This window comes from Chamaea fasciata, unplaced genomic scaffold, assembly GCF_029207755.1.
Source record: "Chamaea fasciata isolate MVZ Bird 193981 ecotype frontalis unplaced genomic scaffold, bChaFas1.0.hap1 SCAF_21, whole genome shotgun sequence".
Classification (NCBI taxonomy): Eukaryota; Metazoa; Chordata; class Aves; order Passeriformes; family Sylviidae; genus Chamaea; species Chamaea fasciata.
The window spans coordinates 6,764,215-6,785,574 of NW_027094106.1; the positions used below are offsets into that span (position 1 = coordinate 6,764,215).

General features: G+C 60.5%; 2 protein-coding genes across 4 annotated transcripts; both read left to right on the top strand.

Annotated features, from left to right (window-relative positions):
- The first annotated feature begins 641 nt into the window (after nt 1-641).
- NEK8 (NIMA related kinase 8) lies at nt 642-11,192 on the top strand. 2 transcript variants are annotated; one of them, XM_066201898.1, is made up of 15 exons: nt 642-720; nt 989-1,194; nt 2,145-2,377; nt 3,017-3,148; nt 3,335-3,543; nt 3,949-4,028; nt 4,298-4,479; nt 4,682-4,832; nt 5,894-5,970; nt 7,130-7,247; nt 7,523-7,673; nt 7,788-7,951; nt 8,062-8,220; nt 8,327-8,485; nt 10,085-11,192. In XM_066201898.1, the coding sequence occupies exons 1-15, from the start codon at nt 674-676 to the stop codon at nt 10,111-10,113; spliced, it is 2,097 nt and encodes a 698-aa protein (XP_066057995.1). In that variant the 5' UTR covers nt 642-673; the 3' UTR covers nt 10,114-11,192. The 2 variants fall into 2 exon arrangements, with proteins under 2 accessions (XP_066057995.1, XP_066057996.1); XM_066201899.1 differs by lacking the exon at nt 642-720 and adding an exon at nt 785-827.
- TRAF4 (TNF receptor associated factor 4) lies at nt 10,135-20,881 on the top strand. 2 transcript variants are annotated; one of them, XM_066201901.1, is made up of 7 exons: nt 10,135-11,288; nt 18,076-18,127; nt 18,437-18,541; nt 18,616-18,777; nt 19,115-19,276; nt 19,350-19,505; nt 19,853-20,881. In XM_066201901.1, the coding sequence occupies exons 1-7, from the start codon at nt 11,230-11,232 to the stop codon at nt 20,483-20,485; spliced, it is 1,329 nt and encodes a 442-aa protein (XP_066057998.1). In that variant the 5' UTR covers nt 10,135-11,229; the 3' UTR covers nt 20,486-20,881. The 2 variants fall into 2 exon arrangements, with proteins under 2 accessions (XP_066057998.1, XP_066057997.1); XM_066201900.1 differs by lacking the exon at nt 10,135-11,288 and adding an exon at nt 15,159-15,325.
- Nucleotides 20,882-21,360: the final 479 nt, after the last annotated feature.

Below are 21,360 nucleotides of genomic sequence, written 5' to 3' on the forward strand. Positions count from 1 at the left end.
ACGGCGGAGTGCTGGTTCCTGCGTGGGGGTCGTGCCCCATCCCTGCCCCACGCTGCACTGCGCTGGCTGGCGCGAGGGGACTGACCCCCTCCCCGGTGAGCAAAGCTGGCTGTCGCTAGATGGCAGCAGGGCCACGTGGCAGTGCCACCACTGCCACTGCTGTCACTGTCCCCACTCCAGGACAGAGGCTGCCACTCCTGGGTGCAGGGCAGGACCTGCGTCCACGTTATAGCCGCCATCACGGCTGGTTCCACGGGTCCTCGTGGTCCTGGGGGGTTTTCAGCAGGTCTGGGGGGCCACGGAGGCGACTTGTGCCCCTTGTGCTGGCCCTGCAGCAGCGCAGCCCCCCGCAGTGGCTGCCCCTCCAGGCTGGGGGCTGGAAGCAGCTAGGGACACCGCCGCTCTCTGGGAGTGCGGGGGGTCCTGCTGGCATCCCCCAGTCGGGGGCGGGCAGCCTAGTGCATCCCAAACCTCTCTTTCTGGGTGCTACCCAAGGGGGTCTGGCTCCCGGTGGCACTGGGGTGCCACCCAAGCAGGGGGTGGCGTTGCCTCCCGCCCCCGACCGAAACACGAAGCCCCCCAGGCCTCACACACACGGCGCGGTTTGTCCGCCCGCGGACGCCGTAGCAGCGCGGAAGTGTCTCCATGGAGACGGACGGAGCCGGGCCCAGGGATGGAGAAATACGAGCGGATCCGGGTGGTGGGGAGAGGGGCCTTCGGGTGAGGGGGCGCCGGGGATGGGCGATGGGGAGGTCTTCAGTCTTTCTGCCTCCGGGCGTGAGGTCTTTAAGCAGCGTCCCCGTGGCAGCGAGGCGCTTGTGGCCACGGTAATGCGGGGTCGGCCGGGGTGCGGCACCCGGGGGGACGTGGCACAGAGTGACACCCCGGGGCGCGGGGATTGCAGGCGACCTGTGTCACCCCAGGGTGATGGGCAGGCCCTGTGTTGTGTCCCCCCTCCCCGCGCTGAGGCCCGGCCCTGTCCCCGCAGCATCGTGCACCTGTGCCTGCGCAAGGCCGACCAGAAGCTGGTGATCCTGAAGCAGATCCCGGTGGAGCAGATGAGCAAGGATGAGCGGCTGGCAGCGCAGAACGAGTGCCAGGTCCTCAAGCTGCTCAGCCACCCCAACGTCATCGAGTACTACGAGAACTTCCTGGAGGACAAGGCACTCATGATTGCCATGGAATACGCCCCAGGTGGGCCCTGCTGTCCCCCAGTGCCTGTAGCTGCTCCCTTGGCAGGTCCAGGGGATGCCAAGCACTTGGCTCTCTTTGGGTCAAGCTGCTGTGGTCTCATGCTGTGCTCTTTGTAAAGATCCCAGGGTTTGCACCCCCAGGAGTCCAAGCACGTCTCTCTTGAGGAAACATATTTGTATCTGTGGTTCTTGGTGGACACCAAAGTGGCCGTGCACCAAGTGACCATGCATTGATGCAGGTTGTGGAGTCACCATCCTTGAAGATATTCAAAAGAGAGGTTCGGGTCCTGGACAACCTCAGTGGCCCTGCTTGAGCAGTGACCTTGCAAGGTCCCTTCCAACCTCAGGCACTCAATGCCTTACACCTGCTAACCATATCCAAAACAAGGAGATTTCAAACCCCTCTGTCCCTGATCACCACCTTACCATCTGCCCTTGCCTCAGGTTTCAGGCACATTTCCCTGTTTCTGTCGGCCCCACATTTCTAACAAGGTTTCCTGTGGAGTTTCAGATGAAATCAACATTTGCATGAGGGTTTGCTGAAAGCTGTAGGTGAGCCCTGAATCTGGACCTCCCCTTCCCGACAGGGGCCCCTCTGTGCCACGTGGCCTCTTGGACTGCAAGAATTCTCCTCTGCAGAACAGGCTGATCTTGTTCTACTGTGGAGGTTTATGTCCTTTTCCAAGAGCTGTAATTTTAGTGTTTCTTTTTCCTGCTGCTTTTGATAATATGTCAACGGTAACTTCTCTCTGGCTGTTTCTTCCTCCCACCAACTGTGCTGCCATTGTTCAGGAGCATTGGAGGATGTGCTGCATATCCCACCAGGACGTGTTTTTCCCACATGCTTGGCTTGTTAGGATGCCAAAATGGCAAAATCCCCCCAGTTTTAGGCCAGGTTTGTGCTGTCCTGTGCAGCTCCCTGTGCCCACAGCCCTTTGTTGTTCCTTGTAGGGGGCACTCTGGCAGAGTTCATCCACAAGCGTTGTAATTCCCTGCTGGATGAGGACACCATCCTGCACTTCTTCGTGCAGATCCTCCTGGCCCTGCACCACGTGCACACCAAGCAGATCCTGCACCGTGACCTGAAGACCCAGAACATCCTCCTGGACAAGCATCGCATGATCGTCAAGATCGGAGACTTTGGCATCTCCAAAATCCTGAGCAGCAAAAGCAAAGCCTACACTGTGAGTGGCAGGGGAGCTTCTTACCCCATGGCAGCAGGCTGGAAACTCTGGATTTGGCTCACAGTAGTCTCTGGGAAGTGGCTTTAGGCAATGCTGCTTTGTTCCTTGGCTGGTATCTTCATGCCCAGGTTTGCTGTGGTTCTGTGGGCTGCTGAAAGGTAAGAAGGACCTGCCTGAAGCTGGGAGAGGATGGGGTGTCTGGGCCCACTGGTGAGTGCAGACAGGGTGGCTCCTGCTGGGGATGGTGTTTGCAGACTTGTCTGACACATCCTGAGCAAATAAATTCCTGCCTGTGCACTCCCATCCTGCCTTAATCTCCTTTCTCTGCTTGACATTTGAGTGTCTTTCCCCACCTGGGCTAATCTGACCAGACGTTTGCATCACGCTCGGCGCTCTGGGCTCTGATTCTCTCAAGTGCATAGAAGCAAAATTAGAGGCAATCACTGTATGTGTCACTGGAAAAGCAAATCCTCTTGTTTTTCACTGAGGTTGTCAGGCAGCTGTTGATGCCAAGGGAACAAAAGCTCAGCTCTGTGGAGCTTTAGGTGGTGGTGTTCCAGCCAGCTCTGCACCAAGCCTTCCTCTTTCCACCTCTTTGCCTCAGTTTCACTGCATTGTGGTAAATTTCTGTCTCTGTAGGTGGTGGGAACTCCCTGCTACATCTCCCCGGAGCTCTGTGAAGGGAAGCCTTACAACCAGAAAAGTGACATCTGGGCCCTGGGCTGTGTTCTCTACGAGCTCGCCAGCCTCAAGAGGGCTTTCGAAGCTGCGGTAAGAGCGATGTGGTTTACACGTAGCACAGGAAGCCGTGGCCTCTCACGGAGGTGAAAATGTGTGCTGGGATCACTTCTCAGCGAGCCGGGAAGTGTGAAGGCAGAGGGCAGTGCTGAGAGCTCCTTCCTCCTTGGCCTCGCCCCTGACTGCCCAGCCAGTGTTTGTCTCTTGTTTTCTCTCCAGAACCTTCCTGCCTTAGTGTTGAAGATCATGAGCGGGACGTTTGCCCCCATATCAGATCGATACAGCCCCGACCTGCGCCAGCTCATCCTCAGCATGCTCAACCTGGATCCTTCCAAACGGCCCCAGCTGAATGAGATCATGGCCCAGGCCATCTGCATCCGGCCCCTTCTGAACCTCTACACAGACGTGGGCAGCGTCAAAATGAGGAGGCAAGTGACACTGCCACCTCAGTGTCCCTTGGGAGGGGCTGCCAGAGCCCACGGCATGTCTGACCAGCTCACTGCCTCTGTTCTCAGCTCCAAAGAGAGCTTTTTCCCAATGCAGCTCTCCTGTGCTGCCTAATGTGCAGCTGCTGCTGGCTGAGCTTGGCCCAGGGGCCCAGAGCCAGGCAGGTGCCATGGCAGGTGTGGGCTTGTCATCACAGTGACAGCAAACAGAGTTGTGAGCACAGGGGGAAGTGAACTGGTGCCAATTCCCCTCTCTCAGGTTGTTTAAAGCATCAACACAAAGCAGTGCTGTGAGTGATTCACCTGTGGCTTCTGCTGTAGCTCTGCCCAGACAGTCTGTGATCCAGGGCTCTGCAGGACATTAAAGGCTGGATTTTGGTTTGGCAGGCCTGAAAAACCCTTGGCTCCAGTGCCCACAGTGACCCGCAGCCGGACAGGGGGACGGGCAAACAGTGCCAGGTCGAGGGGTGAGTTCTGGCATGATATGTTCAACTCAGCTCCATTTGGAAGGACCTTTTCCTTTGGATAACACAAGTCAGAGAGGCACTCAGGGTTCTGGAGAGAGGAACTTAAGAGATGTCACCTTCCCTGAGCTCTGGAGGAGCCCTGCAGCCCCTTGGACCAGCATTGGTCTGGCTCTGGCAGCTGTGCTAGCCCCCAGACTGGCTGGTGCTGTCCCTTTTCCTGTGGGAGGAGAGTCAGGGATCCACATGAATGATCTCCCTGTGCCCCACAGGTGTCCGATGTGGTTCAGCCAAGACAGGAATCCCACCTCCACTGTCATCCATCTACACGTGGGGCGGTGGGATCACCACCCCTCTGCGCCTGCCCATGCTGAACACCGAGGTGGTGCAGGTCTCCGCTGGCAGGACACAGAAGGCTGGGGTCACCAAATCTGGGAGGCTTATCCTGTGGGAGGTGAGTGACAGGGAACCTGGGGCAGGCAGTGGCTGTGGAGCCTTGGATGTGTGATTTCTGTGAAGGAGGCATTTCTGCTCACTCACAGACCGCTCCTCCAGGACTGCAGTCCCAGCCAGGGTGTGGGCAGTGCTGATAAGCCTGTGGGAAGGGGTTCATCAGTGTTCTCCAACCCAGTTCTTCCATGGCTTCTCTCCATCAGGCTCCTCCTCTGGGTGCTGCTGGGGGCACTTCTCTCCCAGGAGCCACCGAGCAGCTCCAGCCTCAGTTTGTGTCCCGCTTTCTGGAGGGCCAGTCTGGAGTGACCATCAAACACGTGTCCTGTGGTGATCTTTTCACAGCCTGCCTCACAGGTGAGCTGCTGCCTCCTGCCTTCACCTGCCTGGGTCCCAGAACCCCCTAAAACCCAGTGGGACTGCCTGGGGAGGCTGCTCAGGGAGGAACCAGAGAGATGCTCTGGGCTGGTGTGACACAGAGGCTTCGGTGGCCTCTCATGTAGCATCATGTGGGTGTCAGAAATGGCAGACATTGTCCTCCTGTGATGCCATGCTGGTCAACTTGGTCCCAAACTGTCTGGTGTGGGGAGGGCCGCAAACAATTGGACTTAGATTATCTTAAAGGTCTTTTCCAACCTAAATTATTCTACATTTCTCTGAAATCTCCTGTGCTTGTTGTCCTGGTTGCATTGGTGTCACCTGAAACCAGAACTGATAGTGAGAACTGCAGTGTGAGGAGAATCTCTGTCACATACTCTGCGAGCATGCCATGGGCACATGCAATGACCAGCAATGACTGATGTCACAGTGAGGAGTCAGCATGAGCTGCTGCGAGGCTGGTTATCCTCAAACTGCAGGAAAGCAGGGTTTGAAGCCCCCTCAGAGCACTCCAGGAAGTGTTCTGGGTGAGAGGGGAGCACACACATCAGTCCAAGGCCGTGTTTGTGGAGCAAAGCCTTCCCAGTGGTCCTGTGGGAGCTCTATTTGCTCTTCTGCTGGGAGTCAGGGCAGCAAACGACAGATTCACGGTGGGCAAACTCCATGGGCATGTGTTTATCCTACCTCCCATGGTGCTTCCTGCCACCCCTCTGCTGGGCAGCTGCTCAGGGTGTGCCTCTGTGACTTTAACACCTTGACAGACCCTGGGGTTCAGAGCTCCTGCGTACACAGCTGCAGCAATGTTATCTCAGCACTCTTATCACTGCTGTTTGTTTTTCGAGCCGTTGCAGCATGGTGAGGCTGCAGCTCCCTGGAAGCTCACTGAAGGCTCGTGGCCCCTGCATCTCATTCTGAGTCAGAGTGGGTCCGATGTCCCGGGAGCCATGGCCACCCCTCGGCTGTGTCACCTCACCGGGCCTCACGTGTGCCTTGCAGAGCCTCACGTGTGCCCCTGACAAGGCTTCTCTCTGCTCTTCCAGACAGGGGGATAATCATGACTTTCGGCAGCGGCAGCAATGGCTGTTTGGGGCACGGAAACTTCACGGATGTGAGCCAGGTTGGTGGAGAGGGTGCTGGGTGTGCTTGCTCCCCCGGGGTAAAGGATGGATCGTGGCTTCTGCACCACGTGAGCGGGCTCATCCCAGCTCCAGGGATGTGCATCCCAGGCATGCTTTGGCATCTGACCCCCTCCCCCTCCTCTCCCTGTCACTGCGGGTTTTAAAAGACCCAACCTGCCTCTCTCTTTCTCTCCCCCCCTACACAATGATCCCTTTGAGCGCGGGGGAAGTCAAGAGCTGCCTTGTGGTTGCTGTTGGCAGGCTCCCAGCTTGGAGCCTGCCTCTAATCACACACCTGCCTGCTTCACTCTTGGCCTGCAGCTGCCAGGGTTCACTGAGAAAAGTTATTTTTCAAAAGAGCCAGTATTTAAAGAAGAGCTGTGTGTTTCCGATTGGCTCAGAACACTGGGGCTGAGGGCTCATTGCTCCCTTCCAGCTTCTTCCTTGCCTGCCCTCGGATGTGGCAGCAGCCGATGGCTTCCAGCCGAGCCCGGGGACTGGTGCCATTTGTCACTGTGGTCAGCTGGCCCGTTTGTTCCTGCTCCTCCCAGAGCTGAGCTGCTCCCTGCTTATGGCTGGGGAGGGGAGACCAGTTGGAAGCAGCAGCCAGATCCCAACAAATGGTGCTTTTCACTTGAGGAAGATAATGAGTATGAGGCGAGGTGTCAGATCTAACAGCAGGTCACAGCAGGGGCTGGGTGAAATGTGGAGATCCTGGTCACTCCACACTCTAATGAATCTGAGCTGTTAACTCACAGCTCCTCTGCACAAGAGCCTTTGAGCCAATGTATCCTGCACCAAGCCCCTGCCTGCTCGGAGCAGGCATTCACAGCCCCTGGCACTCCCCACATGGGCAGGGGGGCGAATCCCAACCCTTGCTGAACCTCTTCCCTCTCCAAACTCTCGTGCTGGCTGCTTTCTTCCGCCCCAGAGATGTTTGCATTATCTGCTGTGCTGCGTGCATGTAGTCTGTTATCCCTTTGAAGACTGTTTGGAACGAAAAAAAAAAAGAAAAGAAATTTCTCTGTTGTTTGTGTTGGATGAAAACTGGGATGCTGCCAGCGCTGTGTTGAGTCTGGGGGGGCCGAGTGGGAGGGATGGGAGCAGCCGGGCAGGCTGGGAGGTCTCGGCTGACGGCTGCTGCTCTTCCCCTGCCAGCCCAAGATTGTGGAGGCCCTGCTGGGCTATGAGATGGTGCAGGTGGCCTGTGGTGCGTCTCACGTCCTGGCAGTCTCCAACGAACGGGAAGTGTTTGCCTGGGGCAGGGGGGATAATGGTAAGTGATGTCTGTTTTGCAGAACAGGGCTTATGCCTGTTCCCACTCCCTTTGCTGGCACTGCTTGCCCACAGTCCCCTCCAGATGTGCCAGGGTGGGTGGGTGTGGAAGAGCTGCAGCTGTTTTGCTGCGTACCAGGGCCTGTGCTTTGGGTTTCACTGCTTTCTGGGATCCCGGGCTGGGCTCTTGCAGCAGCTGTGTCAGTGCTGCTCTCAGTGTGGTTGTGGTCAGGGTGTGTGTTGCCATCAGCTGTTCCCTGCTCTGTTTCCTGCCAGGTCGGCTTGGGCTGGGCACCCTGGAGTGCCACAACTGCCCCCAGCAGGTCACAATCCCTCCGGAGCATGAGGCTCAGAGGGTCATCTGTGGCATCGATTCCTCCATGGTTCTCACAGTGAAAAACCAGATTCTTGCTTGTGGGAGCAACAGGTAAGAGGGGTGAGGGTCCGTGCTCCACATTTTACCCTCCTGGTCCTGTCTGTGTTGTGACCAAGGGGCTCCAGAGCACATCCCTGAGTGATCCTAGAGATTTTCCCTGTGCAGGTGTAACAAGCTGGGCCTAGACCGGATCAACTCAGCAGAGGAGCCTTCCCCAGAGGACCAAGTGGAGGAGGCCACTGTGTTTGTGTGTGCCCAGTCAGCCCCCTTGAACCAAGAGCCCATTGTGTGTGCTGACATCGGCACAGCACATTCGGCTGCTGTCACAGGTGAGGGTGTGTGCCCAAATTCTGAGAGGGGGGACACCTGCATTTTCCCTGTCTTCCTTCTGCCTGTTTCCCAAGTGGCACCCAGTTGTATCTCTCCTCTCTGCTGTCAGCCTCTGGCCACTGTTACACCTTTGGGAGCAACCAGCACGGGCAGCTGGGCACCAACTCCTGCCGCAACAGCCGCAAGCCCCACCTGGTCGTGGGGCTCGAGACGATGAAGGTCACTGTGGTGGCTTGTGGAGATGCCTTCACTGTGGCCATTGGAGCAGGTGAGGCTGAAGCCCCCATGTCTTGGGCTGCAGCAGGCCCCGGCTGGCCTCTGCTTCTGCTGTGGCCAAGGCAGGTGTGCAGCGAGGTGTTCTTATCCCTCTGCAGACGGTGAGGTGTGCACATGGGGGAAAGGAGCCAGGGGACGCCTGGGCAGGAAGGACGAGGAAACAGGAGTGCCCAGGCCAGTGCAGCTGGAGGAGACACATCCATACCTGGTGACCTCGGTTGCCTGCTGCCACGGGAACACACTGCTGGCAGTAAAGCGTGAGTAAAAGGCTTTGTCCCTGTGATTCCTGCCATGGGGACCCAGCCAGACACAACGCCCTGTGACTGGAGCTGTGCCGAGTAACCCTGGCACGTAAGCTCAGTGTTATTCTAGTCCTTCTTGAGCTGTAGATGAATAGAAATAACTTCAAGCCCAAAATAATTCCCCTGCTGCTCTTCAGCTCTGTGACACTGCCTCTCCCACTGGGCAAGGGGAGCAAAGGGATGGCAGAGGCTGTCTCGTGCACTCCCAGACAGGTAAGCTGGCCAAGCTGCGGCCGGCAGGGAGCTGGCGTGCCAGCAGTCCACAGAGTATCCAAAAAGAGCAGCTCTCTAATTGATGCTGCTGAAATAGAAGCTGAGATTTGAGGCGTCATTTTGGCTGCTGCCTTTCCATTGTGGTTTGGAAAAGATAGCGATGGTTTTGTGGTTCCTCTCTGCTCGGGCCAAAGGCAGCATCGTGGCTTGGTTAAAACGTGCCCGTGGCGTGACCTGCCCTTCCGTTGCCTGGATGTACAACGGGAGCTTGGCCCAGACTGCTGCAGGGGCCTTTCTTCCTCCTCTGCTGGGCTGATTATGGCCTCAGCCTGGGCTGAGGGATTCCAGTCCCAGCCCACTTCAAGGAGGCTAATTACAGCCCCGAGGGGAGGAGGCCCGGCTGACGGCCCGGCACAGCGGAATCGGCCCTGGCTCTGTTTCTCCCCTGCAAGTGCCCAGCTCTCATGTGATGTGCGCTGCCACGTGAAGGGGATGGGGAATGGTCGATTCCCCAGGCTCGGAAACAAGTAGGGCATTTGTCATGGGAGTAAAAGGGTTTTGTCTCTGCAGGAAGACTGCAAGCTGCTCTCCCCTTCCGCTGCTGGAGTCACCCTGAGCTCTGTGGCAGCTGGTTTGTGGGCTCCCACCTGCAGCACTGCAAGAGCAGGGACTGAATGTGTAGCCCCCATTGCTCTACCCCAAAACTTTTCCTTTCCAAAATACTTGGGAGTGCAAACTCAGCATGTGAGGGCGGCAGCCTTGCCTGCCCCAGCATCCCTCAGCAACCAGTGTGCAAAAAAGCACTAAGAGCTCTGTAAAGAGCTGAGATTCGGGTTTTCACACAGCTCAATGTGCCTGGAAATTTCTCCAGCGAGAACACGAGATCTGGTGACACATGTGATGTCATTGCTGCTGTGATCTGGCCCGGGAGGGTGCTGGCACAGGCGAGCTGTGCTCCACCTTTGGGGCAGTCATTCTGCTCCTTCTGTGGGGCCAGTTCTGCTTTTGACTGGCTTGGGCTGCTGCCCAGGTTATCATGAGCTGCTGCTGCTCCCTTCTCTCAATCCCACTGCAAACAGAATAACTGGGAAAAGCCAGGCTGGAGAGGAGGAGAGCACAAACCTCAAGAGACTGCATTTTGTCCTGCTTGGGCTCTGTCTGCTGGGCGTTGCCTCGCTTGTGCCACTACTGAGATCTTGCAGTGGCTTCCTATAGGGAAGGGCACAGGGATTTTGGTGCCCATCTATTGGAGTATCAGGCCTGTGTGGGGCAGAACACTTCTTGTGCTTCATCAAGGTGGGGCTTCCAGCTAAATCTTGGTCTTTACCCTTTTTGTTTCAGCTGTCGTGGAGGAGTCCCCTTCCCAGTGAGAGAGAGCGGCCACATCCTGCTGTTCTGCTGCCCACGGTAGCCTGGCTCAGACACACTCCAAGCTCCAGAGCTCTCCTCAGCTGCACTCCACAGGCAGCAGTCTGGAAACCTGAGAGCTTCTAACGATGGTTCCCAAGGAACCAGAGCTGGTCTCACTTACTGAATTGTCACTGTGAACCTCCAAGTGCCTAAGAGTTGCTGCCCTGCATGTGCCCAGAGCTCTGGTGCTGCCTTCGAGGGGGGTTTACACCATAGCCCTTCCCCTCCCTGGTGGAAGTGCCTGTGTGGAAGAGTGAGGAGCACAGAGGTTGTTTTCCTCCGTGGAAACTGTTTCTGGTTACAGAGCCCAGGCTGACAGCTCGGTGTCTGAGAGAGCTGTCAGCCTTTGCACAGCAGCGTCTGGAGTCAGGGCCCCAGGCGCTGTGCTGGGTGACTAAATGCAAACCTCTTTGCTAATTAGAGAAGTCTGTCCTTTCCCATCCCCCCCCTAAAACGTTTCACCCATTTATTGAGCACACTTTGGAGGGTCCTGTCTGCACGGCTGGCCGAGCTCTGCACGAGCAGCCTCCCTGTGCTGCACAGCTCTCCCCAAATGCTGCCTGGAGCTTTCCAATTACAGCCTCCCCTGGCCCCAGGAGCTCGCTGGAGGATCCTCCAGCTGACATTTGTCCTCGGGCCCCTCAGTCCTGCTCCTGACTGGAACACTGGCTCCCAGCTGAGCTAGGGAAGGCAGCAAAACACAGCCAGTGAGCATCAGTACTTGAAGTTTTTTAACCCAGATTTGTCCAAGGAGCTGATGAGTTTTCACCAGGGGTCTTTGCAGGCAGGAGAAGCACATCCATGTGTTATGGACAGGAGTCACGGTTTTTGTCTCCAGAAGGGTCGCTTCCTTTCCTTTATTTTTTTCCTCTTCTTTTCTTTTTTTAACTTACATTTGCCCTGGGCCATTTTTTGATGAGCTTCTGTCTCTGATCTGTCTGACATTGCAAATGCTTTTGCCTTTCACATCCATCTTTGTGCTGTTGCCAATCTGTTGTGTGTAAAGTCAGTGTGCTTTCATAAGCTGGCTGAGATGAAATCTCTCTAATTATTTTTGTGATTCTTTCCTGTTTTCAATGAGGGAAACCTCGACGGGCTCTGGTAAAAGCCAACTGATCCCTCTGTCATGTGGAAGGTAATGAATTTCTGCAGCTCTCCTGCCCTTCCTTCCCTGCCTCCCAGGCTCCGGCTGGGGAAGGGAGCAGGTCCCGTCCGGCCGGGAGAGGCGTGTGCGGCTCTGGCTGCAGACACAGCCTCCCTGTTTGGCTCCTGGCAGGGTGGGTGCATGGGTTTTTCCCTGCCTTTTTAGTTTCTTGTGGAGCTGCCTTTTCAGGCGGTTACACCCTGCTATCCCAGGAAGCCGACTGGAATTCAAAGGTTCTGCCAGTCCTTTGGCACTTTCCTGTGCTGCAGGTTACAGAGACGGCTCAGCACCCTGTCGGGGAAGGTGCTTTCCCCTCCCAGACCAACCTGGGCACCAAGGTGCTTGCAGGGCTGGGTTCAATTGCCTCAAAGTCCCTCTGGGCCACTGCCTCTCCTCCCTGTGTGGAGCTGGCAGCACCTCCAGCTCCTTCCAGCATCAGATTTCTCTTGCCTGCGTTGTGCAGAGCTCTCAGGGCTCCCCTCACCGCACACCACATTCAAACACATCCCATAGAAAGGGGCTGGTGTTCCTCCTGCAGCCTTGCCAGGGCTGAGGGTTGGCTGGGACAGCAGCAGGCAGGACAGAGGTCTGACGCTTTTTGTCTTGTCAGTGGTGGCACCAAAATGCCACTGCTTCAGGAGCCAAGCTCTTCCTGCTCCAGCTGTGCTGCCAAATCCAGGGGTGCGCCCCCCCCCCCCCCCCCCCCCCGTTCCTATCAGTGTACTGGTGTGAGGTGGATGATTTTATGGCTTAATGACACCTTTGTACTGCAGTGTTCGGCTGGAGGTGTTACCAGCTTCAATATTGGGTTCCTTTGCTCCGGACTGAGGAAACCAGCGTGGACCGGTGCTCTTTGTGCTGGGCTGGGGGGCTCCGGTGAGGGCTGGAGCCCTCGGGATTTCGCAGCCTGGGCTCTCCGCACAGGAGTTCAGCTGTGAAGCCCAGCGAGATCATTTGAATAATTTAATACCGGGCTGTGACCAAGCCTGGCGAAAGGGTAAAGGAAACAAAGAGGCCCCCAGCCCCGAGCAACAAAAGCTCCTGGAACGACAAGCCGAGGCATGTCCGTGCTGCCGGAGGCAGAGAGCAGCTCGGGCAAATAGGCCACTTGCATTCCTCACGTCTGCTGCTTTGTTTCCCTGCAGAAGCTCCCGGTGAAATCTGCAGGTCTCAGGGCTTCTCCCTTTATCCTTTTTTTGTTCCTGTGTTGTGTGGAGCTGGTGGTGGATCAGGGTCCCCGCGGCTCTTCCTGCTAAGGAAAGGCAGGGCCGGAGGGGAGCGGGAAGGGGAGGTGATGTGGGATGAGGCTGCCTGGTCCCCGCTTGCGCATCCTCGTGCGGGTCCCCTCTGGCCATTGTCACCCAGGGAAAAGCTGTCCCTGTTCCAAATAAGATCCTGCTGACTTGGGGCCATTACTGTAGCAGGAAACAGCCCAAACCGCCTGCTGATCCGGGAGCTGATTTATTTTGATTACGGCACCTCTGTCGAGGTCGTATCCTCATTCCCACGAGGTTTTTGGCAGGAGGTGCGGCTGCCGTCCCTCTGTCCGTCTGCCTGGATCCCTTACCCCTGCCCTCCCTGGGCACGAGGCCCCAGAAGCCGGGAGAGGACTCTCCCCACCCCTTTCCCTGGGGCAAAAGGCTCCACCTTAACTTCTTTAGAAGCCGGAGCGTCTGTTTTCTGTCCCTCCAGTTTAAGTTAAATTGAGGGTGGAGGGATGGAGTAGCAGGGAGAGGCTGGGGAAGAGAACAAGAGGCCTCTGGGAGCTCAGATGGGTTCAAGAAGTGACCCATCATGGGGGACAGGGAACATATCACCTCCACAAAGGGAATTGCCCTGAGTGTCGCCTTTGTGTGAGACAAATGCCCGGCTGTGATGTTGAGTGCGGGGAGGGCTTTGCTTAGGGAGAGGGGAAAAGGAGGGATCTTTGTTTGCAGGGTCTGACACCTCCCAGCCGCCCTGCCGGCACAGCCAGCACCTTCTGATGGCTTTGTCAGCTCCTGGCTAATTAGCGGAGATGCTCTTCAGTGAGGTTAGGGAAGAATAATTTTAAAACATCAAAGAGAAGCAGTAAATAATGATAAAAGTCGGCTGTTTCACGGTTGTCGTCGGAGGCACAGGCTGCCTGTGTTTACAGGACTGATGTGTCCTGTCTTTGGAGTCCCATCAACCCCCAGGATACCAAGGACCTGTCCTTTTGGCCTGAACCTTGTCCCAGAGTGGTGTCCAGGGACAAATTTTAGCCGGGGCCAGGTCACAGCGTGTCAGGGACAGTGTCTGGGTTGTGCCTATCTCTTGTTGGAGACAGCCTGGCTCGGGGCTCTGCTGGCACAGAGTGGCAGAACCAGCTGGACCGTGGGGCTGCTGGTAGATCCTGCCCTGGGGGTGTCACACACTGAGCAAACCCGGCCGGGGAGCACCTCAACCCCAGCTCAAGGTGGCTGTTCCTCCCCACTGCCCCCTGTACAGTTGCCCACTGTCACTTGTTTTTACCTTGTCGCGTTTCCAGTATCACTGGGAGCTGGTTAAAGTTTAGCTTAGTGCTCTCCATCATCCGAGCAGCGACTCACGTCTCGGAATATCCCCTGCTGATGGCAGCTCGTGCTCAGTGTACCCCCGTACAAGGTTCCCTGATGTTTGGGAGCCCCAGTGCTGCTCAGAACAGCCTGCCATCCCTCAGGGTAACCCCAGAAATGAGCCACCCTTCCCCTCCCTGGCAGCTCTGACAGCGAGCAGGCTGCCTCCCCCCGGGCTGCTGCAGGGTTTTATTTTAAGCAGAGCCTCTCCGGGAGAAGGGTAACGTGAGCTCCTTGAGTGACAAGTGATAGAGCTCGACTTGCTCAGCGTGTCCCCCAGGAATCCCTCTCCTCTGCCATTTGCTAATTGAAAACTGCTAACATTTGGGTCTGGAGCAACTGCCGCCCTTAATGGGAAGCTGGCTGGAGTGAGCGTTGGTGGGACTAACACATGCTCACAGCCTGTCATCTGCTCGGCTCCATCTCTGGGGAAAGGGGCAAATACTCCCATATGCTGCTCTGATTTCTGAAAGAGTGACGAGGGGGCTGGAGCCAGACAGATTTGCTTTTATTCTCCCTCCTCCAGGCTCTTGCTCAGTTACAAACCGTGGCTGGAAGGGAGGCTGTTGGCTGCAGCCTGGGGCGTGAGCTCCCAGCAAGACAAAGCCACAGGAGCGTGTCCCCCTCGTGCTTGTGGTGTGGAGGGCTCAGGAGAGCCCCTCCATGTCCTGCTGGGGGTGATGGCTGGGACACGGGCTGCTCTGTGTGGTAGGAGCAGGACTGGGAGCTGTGTCCCACCGCCGGCCTCGTTCAGGGGCACAACCATGGCCTCGGGCTGCCTGCAGGAGTGTGGCACCCCTGGGACACCTCTGAGGCAAGGAGGGCACGTAGGGTCAGCGAGAATACCGCAGTGTGTGGCCCCAGAGCCCAGCCCTGGGCCAGGGGATGCCGCAGTGGGTGAGGGGGCCGTGTGTGATGTAATGTTCCCCAAACTCCTGGGGTGGCTGTTCCCAGTGCGGTGGGCACTAATCCCCCCGCCCGAGGGCTGTGCACGGTGCGGTGCTCCCCAAGTCCCCAGGGTGGCTGTCCCCGATGTGCTGCACCCCAAACCCCTTGGAGGGGCTGTCCCCGGTGCGATGGTCCCCGAGCCCCCGGGATGCCGGGACCGCTCCTTCCCCCCCGTGCGGCGGCGGCCGGGCGGGGAGGCGGGGTCCGGGCGGGGGGCGGTGGCGATGGCGATGCCGTCCCCCGTCGCGGGGCGGGCTCAGGCCGGTCCCACCACCCCGTCCGGCCCCCGGGCGGAGCCGGGCGCGGAGCGCGGAGCCGAGCGAGCGCGGGGCGGCGGCGGCGGGCGCGGGGCGGCGGCGGGATGCCGGGCTACGACTACAAGCTGCTGGAGCGGCCGCGGCGGCGGGTGCTGTGCCCGCTCTGCGGGAAGCCCATGCGGGAGCCCGTCCGCGTCTCCACCTGCGGCCACCGCTTCTGCGACACCTGCCTGCAGGAGTTCCTCAGGTGAGACCTCGCATCAACCCACGGGCGACCCGACCTGATGTTACTCCGTGCCCCCCTTCTTCCCCCGTGGGGTTCCCCACCGGGTACCGGGTCGCGCTCCCCCGCACCGCCCGATCCGGTGCTCCGCACCCCGGGCGGCAGCGGGGGCTCCTCGCCACCCTCCCATCCGCCGTCGGTCCCGGGGTGCGGTGACCCGGAGAGGACTGCGGGGTGCCCTGGGCGGGTGTCGGAGTGCGCGGTGCACGGGGGTGCGGATGCCCCGGGCCCGGGAGGGAATGCGGGATATCCCGGGAAGGAGCGCGGGGTGCCTCGGGGTGCGGGGGTCCTCGGGAAAGATGCGGGGTGCCCCGGGGTGCTCCGGGCCGGGGAACGGCTGCGGAGTGCCCCGGGAAAAGATGCGGAGTGCCCCGGGAAAGGCGCGGAGTGCCCCGGGAAAGGCGCGGGGCGCCCAGGGGTGCCTCGGGCCGGGGAAAGGTGCGGGGTGCCCGGTGGTGCCCCGGGGCAGGGAGGGGGTGCGGGGCGGGCCCAGCCCGTGACAGGCGCCCCGCGGGTGCAGCGGCCCGTGGCCCCTTTCGCTGAGGAGGAGGAGGAGGAAGAGGAGGGCCCGGTGAAGCCCGGAGCGGCGAGTTTCGAGATTCGAGCTTAACCCCTTCCTACCCCGGCCCCGCCGGAGGAAGTGGCCGGGAGTGTTTTTGGGGAGGGGTGTACGGCCACCCCGGTGTCCCCGTGCCCACGGGTGAGCGCGACCCGGCCGTGTGCGCTGGCCGGGAGCGAGGATCCGGGGCCTCCTCAGACCCCTGCGGTTTGGGATCCCCGGTACCGGTGCCGGCAGCCGGGGACACGTGCGGGGCCGGTGCTGTCCCGGTTCGCGGCCGCCGCACTCGGCGCGGTCCCGGCTCTCTCCGGGCGGTGACAAGCGTCACCCCGGGCCTTGCCCTGCCTTTCCCGCCGGAGCGACCTTCGCCCGGGCACGGCTCCCGGGCACCACCGTCACCGGGGCCGGTTTCTGTGAAACCGGGCGTTCCCCGGGGCACGTGTCAGAGCGCATCTGTCCCCCCCCCCTCCCCCGCACCCTTCCCGCCGGCATCTCCGCTCTGCCGGGGGGAATGGCCTGGGGGGTCCCCCCGAGCACAAACTGTTTGCCCCGGATCAGTTTGGGGATCCCATGGGCTGAGCCATCCAGCCCCACCGCGGTGCCGGGAAGGGGTGCCCGGGGGTGCCGGGGGATGCTGGGGTTCCCCGCCCCATCACCTCGCTGTGCCCCAACACGCCGTGAAGGTCAGAGGCAAGGACGGTCCCCCCGGGTGCTGCCTCAGCACATTCCCTGCCCGGCCAAGCGTGAGGAATGGGGAGGCTTTGTCCGGGATTAGGCGCTGGCTTCGGGTCATCGTCCCACTTCCCCCCCAACCACCGCACCCCAACACCGTGCACGAGGTGCAGCCACAGCTGGCAGCCCTGGAAAGGCAGCAGAGTGATCCCAGCCATGGGGCAATGCCAGCCACGAGGCAGTGCCACGGGCTCCCCGGGAAGGGCCTGGTGACTGGCCCTGTCTGGGAGCACCTTATCTCGGTGGATCCCTGATGACTCCCACAAAACCACCTGCAATGAACAGAGTGGGCACGTGCAGAGCTGGTTGCTGCCCTTCCCCACGTGGATCACACCCCACCCCACAGGGCTGTGGTTCCTGGGGTTCACTTGCACTCCCAGCTCAGGGGTGGTGGCCACAGGGGACATGGCCCGGGCAGCCCAGGCTGGCGCGTGCCCGGCAGCACTGCTGGCTCTGTCCCGGCGTCTCACATCCACTTGGCAGCTCTGGTCGAGGCCACACCAGTGCCTGCCAAGGGCATGCAGTGATTAGATGGGCACAAGGGCTGTCCGGGCAGGCCAACCTTGTCCAGTGTCACCGCAAAGACTCCAGAGCCGCAGGGTCTCTTTGTGTCCCTGTTGATGTTCCTGTGGGTCTCCCACCCCAGCGTCCATCGGGGATGGTGCATGAACACTGCCCCTGGGCACAGTGGTGTGCAGACCAGAGGTGATGGTGATCCTGGCCAGCCTTCTCACAGGCCAGGCTGCCTCCTTGGCTGGGTCCTGTCTCCACTTCATGCTGCTCCTCTGCAGGTCAGGGTTGAGCAGGGCCCTTCCCTCCTTGTGGCCAGCTCTTGGGAGGACTCCCTCATCCTGGGGACCCCAGCAGGAAGGGACCCCTCCAGGACAGCTGCCTGTACGCTGTCCTGCCTCACCATGGTGGCTGCTGGGGTCATTTCCTGTGGAGCAGGAGCCCCAGGGGCACATCAGGGCTGCACATCTGGCGCCCAGCTGTTGTCCTCCCCCACCTCCCCTGGGCCACGGCACCTGGGGCTGTGGACGCCCCGGCGCCGCCGGCACCCTCCTTAATCCCAGGGGACGGGATGGGCAAAGGGCTGCCGGGGCTCCAGATGGTGCCCCGCTCCTGGAGTCTGGCCCAGGCCCCCGGGGACCAGGGCCGCCGTGCCCGGCTGGGGGCCGGGGGGCTGCCTGAGGGGGGTGTCTGGCGGGGGCATTTCCCAGCTCAGACAGATGGAGCAGGATTAGAGCCGTGGCTCCCCCAGGGCGGCGGCTGGATTTGGTACGGGGGAAGTGCTCAGCAGTGCAGGGACAGCACCAGTGTCCTGGGGTGGGATGGCAGGGACCCGGTGGGACATGGTGGCTGTTTCACTGCTGACGCACCACTCCCCAGCCCCGGGTGATCCCGAGCCTTCTGTGTCTTGCAGCGAAGGCGTCTTCAAGTGCCCAGAGGACCAGCTGCCCCTGGACTACGCCAAGGTGAGCCTGGCACACGGATGGGTGTCCTGCTCCAAGGGGACATCCCCACACAGGGGCCGTCCCCAGGCTGTGCACAGAGCCTGGCACAGCCACGCCGGCCTGGCACGGGCGCCCAGGCGGAAGCAAGAGTCCTTTGTGCCGCGGGGCCGGGGAGCGGAAACCCGCTCCCAACAAAGGGCACTTGTTGGTGTGCCTGGGGGGGATCCGGCCCCGGGCAGCGTGCCCAAGGCTCCCAGCCAGGCTGTGCTGGGGGCTGTGTGCCCCTGCAGCCCTGTGCAGGATGCTGATACCCCACTGCTGCTCCTCCAGATCTACCCCGACCCCGAGCTGGAGGCGCAGGTGCTGAGCTTGGCCATCCGCTGCATCCACAGCGAGGAGGGCTGCCGCTGGAGCGGGCTCATCAAGCACCTCCAGGTAGGACCTGGGAGGCTTGGGGGGGCCAAATGTGTACCCCGTGGCCTTCCCATCACCATCCCTGTGTCCCCCAGGCCCATCTCGGCACCTGCAGCTTCAACGTGATCCCCTGCCCCAACCGGTGCAGCACCAAACTGAGCCGCCGTGACCTCCCTGACCACCTCCAGCACGGCTGCCCCAAGCGCAGGGTCAAGTGCGAGTTCTGCGCCAGCGACTTCACTGGGGAGGCCTTTGAGGTGGGCAGTGCTGGGGGACACTGTGGGGGGACACAGCTGGCCAGGGTGCCACGGTGGGCATGGCTGTGGTGGGCGTGTTGTGGGCGTGTAGCCAGGATGTGTGGGCACCCCAGTGGGCTGCAGGGAACCATGGGGACACAGCCTGGGTATGGGGACAGGGCCTGGATGGGGACACTGTGGGAGACACATCATGGTGGGAACAGTCTCGGGGGGGGTGTGGACTTGTGGGCTCCTGTTCATTGTGCCCTCCGGCTGTGGGGTCACTGTGTGTCCCCATTCCTGTTAGGGCTGGCTGGTGAGGGCAGCCAGAGGGTGATGACACTGTTGTGATCCCCAGGGCCACCAGGGCACGTGTCCCCAGGAGAGTGTGTACTGTGAGAACAAGTGTGGGGCCCGTATGATGCGGCGCCTGCTGTCCCAGCACGCCCTGGCTGAGTGTCCCAAGCGCACCCAGCCCTGCACCTACTGCTCCAAGGAGTTCGTCTTTGACACCATCCAGGTGAGATGGAGCCCATGGGGACCCTCACCCTGCTGGCTCCCAGTCCCAGCTGACAGCCTCTCTGCCTCCCCAGAACCACCAGTACCAGTGTCCCCGGTACCCCGTGCCATGCCCCAACCAGTGTGGGACAGCCAGCATTGCCCGGGAGGATGTGACCACCCACCTCAAGGAGAGCTGCAGCACTGCCATGCTGCTGTGCCCCTTCAAGGAAGCTGGCTGCAAGCACCGGGTGAGTGTTGTCCCTGTGACCAACCTGCCCTGGCATCAGTGCTGTCCCTACCATGTTGTGCCTGTGGCCCACAACACCCCCACACTGCTCCTGCCCTGACATTTGTCCCATCCCTTGTGCTCAGTCCCATCCTTGTGGCTCCATGGCCTCACCCCTGTGTTTGCCACCCAGGTGTCCCCCTGCCACCCCAACCAGGTGTCCCTGTGCCACCCCTGTGTCCCCATGGCATCCCTGTGCCATCCTGCCCCAGTACCCCCATGCTCCAATGACATCTCCCAAGTTCTCCCCACGGTACCTTCTCTCCTGTCCCTGGCATCCTCCTGCTGACGATCCCGCTGCCCCCGCAGTGCCCCAAGCTGGCCATGGGCCGGCACCTGGAGGAGAGCACCAAGACCCACCTGGGCATGGTGTGTGCCCTGGTGAGCCGGCAGCGGCAGGAGATCCTGGAGCTGCGTCGGGACCTGGAGGAGCTGTCGGTGAGCAGCGAGGGGACACTCATCTGGAAAATCGCCGACTACGCCCGCAAGCTGCAGGAGGCCAAAGCCCGCAGCAACCACGAGTTCTTCAGCCCCCCCTTCTACACCCACAAGTACGGCTACAAGCTCCAGGTGTCGGCTTTCCTCAACGGCAACGGCAGCGGGGAGAGCAGCCACCTCTCCGTCTACATCCGCGTTCTGCCGGGCGAGTACGACAACCTGCTGGAGTGGCCCTTCTCCTACCGAGTCACCTTCTCCCTGCTGGACCAGAGTGACCCCTCGCTCTCCAAGCCCCAGCACATCACCGAGACCTTCCACCCCGACCCCAACTGGAAAAACTTCCAGAAGCCGGCAGCCTCCCGCGGCTCCCTGGACGAGAGCACCCTGGGCTTCGGCTACCCCAAGTTCATCTCCCACGAGGACATCAGGAAACGGAACTACGTGCGGGACAACGCCATCTTCATCAAAGCCTCGGTGGAGATCCCCCAGAAGATCCTGGCCTGAGCCCCGGAGGGGGACACGATGTGACCGGGGCCCCCACCCAGGGGTGCCCCAAGTGGTGCTGAGCCCCTGCCCGCAGCCGGTGCCCCCGGCTTGGGGACGCTGCTGTGGCACCGCGGTGGCTCTCAGGACAGGCAGGGGCTGTCCCATTCCTCCTGGGGCTGGGACTGTCCCCTGGGGCAGCCCCTCCTCAGGTGCCCGGGGTCGCCGGGGGGCTGGGCCCCCTAAGCCCCTCCCCGAGATGCCCGCCAGCCTCGCTGGGGACCCTGCAGGACCCCACTGCCCAGAGCCATATTTTGTAAACTGGTGCTCCCCAGGTTGTTATTTATTGCCCCGGGCTGGGGCTGCTGCCCCCTCCCTACATCTTTTTCTTTTCAATAAACTTTTTCTTGTATTTATTACGGCCGCCTGAACGTCCTTGCTCAGCCTGAACCTCCTTCCTCTGCCTGCCGCGATCGGGATGGCAGGGCCGGGGCGCGGCCGTGGGTGCTGGGGACAGGGAGAGCCGGGACTGGGCTGGGGGGCACGGAGAGGAGTAATCCCTGACCCACATCCCGGCAGCAGACGGGCTCAGATGGAGCCGGTTAATTCGGTAATCACCGGCAGCAGCGGGGAGGTGCGGGGCTGGGGGGGGGGTCGCCAGCCCCGGGGGGCTGTTTCCCTGCAGACCCCCCTCTGTCCCATCAGCCCCTCGTTAGCGCTGGGGTAATTAACGCCCCGGGGGAGGGCGGGATCCTGAGCAGACGGGGTAGGCGATGGTCGGGTTTTCTAGGGCAGACTGGGGAGGGTCGGGCTGGATGAGACCCCAGGTCTGTGTGTCTGGCCCCCCCCACTCCGGTCACCCCGGCAGCAATGGGGGGGGGGGGTCGCCGTCTCTG